At 42.6% G+C, this 7,572-nt stretch overlaps 1 protein-coding gene across 1 annotated transcript in view; it reads right to left on the bottom strand. All coding sequences in view use genetic code 11, as the record gives it.

Moving 5' to 3' along the window:
• EGR_06806 (AntigenB) overlaps window positions 1–196 on the bottom strand; it is a gene marked incomplete at both ends in the record, with an annotated part of 451 nt that extends 255 nt beyond the window's left edge. The window contains one exon of the mRNA XM_024496055.1: window positions 75–196. Within this exon, the coding sequence (XP_024349595.1) occupies window positions 75–196 (122 nt within the window). The remainder of the gene's footprint in view (window positions 1–74) is intronic.
• Between the last annotated feature and the right edge of the window lie 7,376 nt (window positions 197–7,572).

Here is a 7,572-nt window from a genome sequence, read left to right on the forward strand (position 1 = left end):
ACACACACATGGACAATGTATGGCTTATATACACACTGTCTGCTTCCTGTTGATTTGGCACCGCATAAACACACCTGCCGGCATTTGGAGCAAAACGCGAAATAGTGAAAGAAATGTGATGGATGTAGTGTAAGTGGAGAGATGAAATCAGACAACCATTTCGCTCCGATGCGTAGATTGCGTGATTTACCTGCATATTGTATGGAAACGTATAACGCAGTGCATGACTTATATTTCATAAGGGGGCAACTGTGAAACACGGCAAAATTCAGTGGCTTAAGGCTTGCCATCTCAACCAATTTTATCACATAAACACTGAAAACACGAAATTCAAAGCAAGTGCATGAGCTGCATAATGCAACCACAGAAGACAAACACCTGGATGATCACAAAAACGCATTCAGCCTCATCTCCGCATCGCATTCTTGACGTTTTATTAGCGAGGTGAGGAAGACAAGTAGGTTGTCATGCCTTGCACGCGCTGTCAATAAACGAAATTGCAGTTGACAGGTCACGAATTTTGTGGTTTATAAATATAATCCACAATAATACGTGTTTCTTGGTATGTAAAATATATGCATCTACGACCATCACACTAACAAGTATTTGACCGGTGATTTGTGGCAGTTCGAAGCAATTTGCTTATTTGAAGCCGCTTCAGGTATAAAGCGGACTCTGTGAATGATCAAGGGAAAAGATTTGCTGTGAGGATAGTCAGGTGGAATATTTACTCCACGTAGTTGGAAGTCAAGTTTCTGTCTACGAGTAGGTGTAAGGATAACAAACCTCAGAGAAGCGGCATAATCGCACTGCCATTGCCAAGTATGCCTGGTGGAGCGATCTAATGTGTTCACGAATTTTTGGGGCATGAGTTAATACACGTAGACCATACCATCCTGCATTTCAGACCTCCAGCACTTCCTGAAACGAATTATTGTCGATAAGGAGACAAACAAAGGAGGATAAACAAGGAGAGCGTTGGCTATTGATGGGGTGTGCCTGTGCGGAAATGCGGATTATTTGATGAACAATGGGGTGCGAATGTGGGTGTCGGGAAGAGGAGGAGGGGGAATGTGTGGAAGGAGGGTACAACCTCTACATCAGTTGTGTGTGGTTTAGACGTACACCGTATCAATCACAGATTACGAAGCATGAGAGGCAGTTTCACCACTTAGCGGCCACAATTACCGTCATCACTCTTCCTCAATTATTTCCTACTCTGGGAAAGTGATTTACCTTTGTGTTCTGATGAGAGCTGGAGCCGCAAGACCGAAAGTGAATGCTACCAACTTCCGCTCTTGATGTGGATAATTCGGTCAGGGTTATGAACGATGAAGCCAGCAAAGGCATACAATGGCGATTCCATAAAATTCTACGTGTGACTTGAAAACAATATATGACACGCTTGTCAGGCTTTCGACCACAATTTGCTCAAAGTACAAATCATTTTGAATTTATGGAGGACCTGGAGTGCTGTGGATGCATTTTCATTCTTGAATTAAAATGGAATATAGTGGAGGTGAAAAGTGTTGAGAAATGTTGTTCCATGAAGTAAAGGAGGCGGAGATGTCTTGCTACTTCCACTTTATTAGTGGTGTCCTCTAACATTCGTAATGGTCCAAAGTCATGCTGAAAGTTAATTAATGTGTGTAAATTTATTCCGAAATTCATTTCCTACTTGTTAAGTGCTAAAATGGGGAGTTTTAAAGCAAAGGGTGGATCCGTGAGGCGTTAGTAGTATTTGCCATGCAAAGCATGGCAAACAATTCCTGTTAACGCTACGGATTTAACCCTTTTGTATTGCTTCAAACAGCAAGTGAGCAGATTGGACTGAGAGGGTGAAAGATGTCCTAGAGATCCCTTCTCGATTCCTGGGCAAGGTATCAACATTGCGAGATGGCATGGTGAGTTGAAGTGAAACCCGATGCATTAGAAATGTTTGAAAGTTCTTTAGATGGGAAAAGACACCAGCGCCGAATCACATACAACGTGTAGGACTGAGACAATCCAGAAGCCACAGGGAATAGGTTTTCGTGTTTGAAGTGACAGTTGTGCATTTCCATACTTGTCTAAGCCGTCTGTCCAATTAACCGGGCATGTTCAGCTCTGTAGATTGCGAAGATCCTCCTTATTTGAGTTCTTTCCATTAACAATTCGTCAGATCTCCCGTAGTGTTACGAATGGCCACGTATTGCCTTAAAAGAGGATGCGGACAGTACACAGCACCTGAATTAACATAATACAAATGGCATAACTAGCGACATATCTCTAAAAAGTGGACAAAGCCAGAGAAGGGAAACTCAATGTCAGTGACTTCAGAATAAATTCCTTATACCTGACCACCAATTCGAGTGCTTTTTATTTAGCTAATCAACTAACCTGGACGCACAATGCCTTGCGATCTACAGTGAAGTCATGATGATCAATCATGCATTATTTATCCATTGACAGAACAATTGACACTACCCGGACTCTATGGTGGAGATACCTCAGCTTCTTTATTTCTCTCTCTGCTCCGTTCACCGCTTCTGTGCTTATCAACCAACCTCTGGGCCAATTATCTTGTACCCTTCTACCACCAAGCATGATATTGAAGAGTCAATGCTGCGAATAGAAGACTGACCAGCTGTTGATCACGAGTCTCGCCAACCGTTTCTAACGCTTGCCAATGTCCTTGAATCATCAACTGCGTCCAACTGATTGACATGGCCGCTTTGCACGTTGTTCAAGGTCAGTGACAATCCGAGCTTAGCCTTCGTGCTTTGTGTCCACCAGGAACTAGTGCCTGCAAAGTCGTATCGGTGAAAATACAGCATTTACTAAGGTGCTAAGCCAACACCATTGCCATTATTGCAGAGAGGAATCAGTGCGGTCCAAGTCGGAGGTGCTAGATGTTCCACAAATCACACGATTTGATAGCATTTGCGTTCCTTAAGTACCTCTACACAGTCAATTCTTTGCCCCATGTCGATCTACAGACACCTACTCACTACCCAGTTTCTACTGAATAAAGCATAAGTAGCGCACATTTCAGAGGATAAACACAAATTTGCCAGATTTCAGGTCTGTCGACATTCAAATGGTGACTACTTGCAAGGCTTAGCAGGCATTGTCGGCATTACTCAGGCGGTCTCGTCAACATGAATAATGAATTAATTCCTATAAAAGTCAAATAAGAGGATAGTAAGTAGTAATTATTGGGTAAATATTGTGACTAGACCCAAGTCAGCGTCCGCATGATCATCTTGGCTCTTCATCAGCCTTATGGCCGCTCTCTCACCTTCCATATGTAAGCCACTCTCGGTGTTTAGAGGACGTCTGTTAGGTTCCTGCCAAGAGAGGCAAGTCATCATCCCTGTCAAGTATTTCTGATGAAAGCACCAATTTTGAACCAAATTAATTCAGCCAATGTGTTGAGGATTGATTGTTGTTGGATCAGATTGCATTTGCTTTGCGGAATATTCTTCCATCAAAATGTACTATTTTCACCATGCGTAAGTGGGCCTGACCAAGTGTGGACTACCACCATGGGTAGGGCAAATGTTGAGATGGTTCCACATACCTTCCAACGAGTATCGTCGGTGATACCGTCATATCAGTAGTGAAGTACAAAACCTCAGTAGAGTTGAGTTTGACAATTGCTGTGTTGGTTAGTAGACGTGACAATTTCTAGACAGATACACCAGTCTGAGATCTAAGTAATGAATTGGGCAAAACATTCCAGACTACTTCATCGTTTAGTGGAAGTAGGTTAATGCTTCGGTTAGGCTATTCAAATTCGAAATAAGTAAATTGTTTGGTTAAATAAATCTTGGTGATGCGGTAGCAGAGGAGACGGTATGATGTGATCCTAAGTGGAGAGATGAAATCAGACAACCATTTCGCTCCGATGCGTAGATTGCGTGATTTACCTGCATATTGTATGGAAACGTATAACGCAGTGCATGACTTATATTTCATAAGGGGGCAACTGTGAAACACGGCAAAATTCAGTGGCTTAAGGCTTGCCATCTCAACCAATTTTATCACATAAACACTGAAAACACGAAATTCAAAGCAAGTGCATGAGCTGCATAATGCAACCACAGAAGACAAACACCTGGATGATCACAAAAACGCATTCAGCCTCATCTCCGCATCGCATTCTTGACGTTTTATTAGCGAGGTGAGGAAGACAAGTAGGTTGTCATGCCTTGCACGCGCTGTCAATAAACGAAATTGCAGTTGACAGGTCACGAATTTTGTGGTTTATAAATATAATCCACAATAATACGTGTTTCTTGGTATGTAAAATATATGCATCTACGACCATCACACTAACAAGTATTTGACCGGTGATTTGTGGCAGTTCGAAGCAATTTGCTTATTTGAAGCCGCTTCAGGTATAAAGCGGACTCTGTGAATGATCAAGGGAAAAGATTTGCTGTGAGGATAGTCAGGTGGAATATTTACTCCACGTAGTTGGAAGTCAAGTTTCTGTCTACGAGTAGGTGTAAGGATAACAAACCTCAGAGAAGCGGCATAATCGCACTGCCATTGCCAAGTATGCCTGGTGGAGCGATCTAATGTGTTCACGAATTTTTGGGGCATGAGTTAATACACGTAGACCATACCATCCTGCATTTCAGACCTCCAGCACTTCCTGAAACGAATTATTGTCGATAAGGAGACAAACAAAGGAGGATAAACAAGGAGAGCGTTGGCTATTGATGGGGTGTGCCTGTGCGGAAATGCGGATTATTTGATGAACAATGGGGTGCGAATGTGGGTGTCGGGAAGAGGAGGAGGGGGAATGTGTGGAAGGAGGGTACAACCTCTACATCAGTTGTGTGTGGTTTAGACGTACACCGTATCAATCACAGATTACGAAGCATGAGAGGCAGTTTCACCACTTAGCGGCCACAATTACCGTCATCACTCTTCCTCAATTATTTCCTACTCTGGGAAAGTGATTTACCTTTGTGTTCTGATGAGAGCTGGAGCCGCAAGACCGAAAGTGAATGCTACCAACTTCCGCTCTTGATGTGGATAATTCGGTCAGGGTTATGAACGATGAAGCCAGCAAAGGCATACAATGGCGATTCCATAAAATTCTACGTGTGACTTGAAAACAATATATGACACGCTTGTCAGGCTTTCGACCACAATTTGCTCAAAGTACAAATCATTTTGAATTTATGGAGGACCTGGAGTGCTGTGGATGCATTTTCATTCTTGAATTAAAATGGAATATAGTGGAGGTGAAAAGTGTTGAGAAATGTTGTTCCATGAAGTAAAGGAGGCGGAGATGTCTTGCTACTTCCACTTTATTAGTGGTGTCCTCTAACATTCGTAATGGTCCAAAGTCATGCTGAAAGTTAATTAATGTGTGTAAATTTATTCCGAAATTCATTTCCTACTTGTTAAGTGCTAAAATGGGGAGTTTTAAAGCAAAGGGTGGATCCGTGAGGCGTTAGTAGTATTTGCCATGCAAAGCATGGCAAACAATTCCTGTTAACGCTACGGATTTAACCCTTTTGTATTGCTTCAAACAGCAAGTGAGCAGATTGGACTGAGAGGGTGAAAGATGTCCTAGAGATCCCTTCTCGATTCCTGGGCAAGGTATCAACATTGCGAGATGGCATGGTGAGTTGAAGTGAAACCCGATGCATTAGAAATGTTTGAAAGTTCTTTAGATGGGAAAAGACACCAGCGCCGAATCACATACAACGTGTAGGACTGAGACAATCCAGAAGCCACAGGGAATAGGTTTTCGTGTTTGAAGTGACAGTTGTGCATTTCCATACTTGTCTAAGCCGTCTGTCCAATTAACCGGGCATGTTCAGCTCTGTAGATTGCGAAGATCCTCCTTATTTGAGTTCTTTCCATTAACAATTCGTCAGATCTCCCGTAGTGTTACGAATGGCCACGTATTGCCTTAAAAGAGGATGCGGACAGTACACAGCACCTGAATTAACATAATACAAATGGCATAACTAGCGACATATCTCTAAAAAGTGGACAAAGCCAGAGAAGGGAAACTCAATGTCAGTGACTTCAGAATAAATTCCTTATACCTGACCACCAATTCGAGTGCTTTTTATTTAGCTAATCAACTAACCTGGACGCACAATGCCTTGCGATCTACAGTGAAGTCATGATGATCAATCATGCATTATTTATCCATTGACAGAACAATTGACACTACCCGGACTCTATGGTGGAGATACCTCAGCTTCTTTATTTCTCTCTCTGCTCCGTTCACCGCTTCTGTGCTTATCAACCAACCTCTGGGCCAATTATCTTGTACCCTTCTACCACCAAGCATGATATTGAAGAGTCAATGCTGCGAATAGAAGACTGACCAGCTGTTGATCACGAGTCTCGCCAACCGTTTCTAACGCTTGCCAATGTCCTTGAATCATCAACTGCGTCCAACTGATTGACATGGCCGCTTTGCACGTTGTTCAAGGTCAGTGACAATCCGAGCTTAGCCTTCGTGCTTTGTGTCCACCAGGAACTAGTGCCTGCAAAGTCGTATCGGTGAAAATACAGCATTTACTAAGGTGCTAAGCCAACACCATTGCCATTATTGCAGAGAGGAATCAGTGCGGTCCAAGTCGGAGGTGCTAGATGTTCCACAAATCACACGATTTGATAGCATTTGCGTTCCTTAAGTACCTCTACACAGTCAATTCTTTGCCCCATGTCGATCTACAGACACCTACTCACTACCCAGTTTCTACTGAATAAAGCATAAGTAGCGCACATTTCAGAGGATAAACACAAATTTGCCAGATTTCAGGTCTGTCGACATTCAAATGGTGACTACTTGCAAGGCTTAGCAGGCATTGTCGGCATTACTCAGGCGGTCTCGTCAACATGAATAATGAATTAATTCCTATAAAAGTCAAATAAGAGGATAGTAAGTAGTAATTATTGGGTAAATATTGTGACTAGACCCAAGTCAGCGTCCGCATGATCATCTTGGCTCTTCATCAGCCTTATGGCCGCTCTCTCACCTTCCATATGTAAGCCACTCTCGGTGTTTAGAGGACGTCTGTTAGGTTCCTGCCAAGAGAGGCAAGTCATCATCCCTGTCAAGTATTTCTGATGAAAGCACCAATTTTGAACCAAATTAATTCAGCCAATGTGTTGAGGATTGATTGTTGTTGGATCAGATTGCATTTGCTTTGCGGAATATTCTTCCATCAAAATGTACTATTTTCACCATGCGTAAGTGGGCCTGACCAAGTGTGGACTACCACCATGGGTAGGGCAAATGTTGAGATGGTTCCACATACCTTCCAACGAGTATCGTCGGTGATACCGTCATATCAGTAGTGAAGTACAAAACCTCAGTAGAGTTGAGTTTGACAATTGCTGTGTTGGTTAGTAGACGTGACAATTTCTAGACAGATACACCAGTCTGAGATCTAAGTAATGAATTGGGCAAAACATTCCAGACTACTTCATCGTTTAGTGGAAGTAGGTTAATGCTTCGGTTAGGCTATTCAAATTCGAAATAAGTAAATTGTTTGGTTAAATAAATCTTGGTGATGCGGTAGCAGAGGAGACGGTATGATGTGATCC

The sequence above is a fragment of the Echinococcus granulosus genome (assembly GCF_000524195.1).
Source record: "Echinococcus granulosus chromosome Unknown EG_S00063, whole genome shotgun sequence".
NCBI lineage: Eukaryota > Metazoa > Platyhelminthes > Cestoda > Cyclophyllidea > Taeniidae > Echinococcus > Echinococcus granulosus.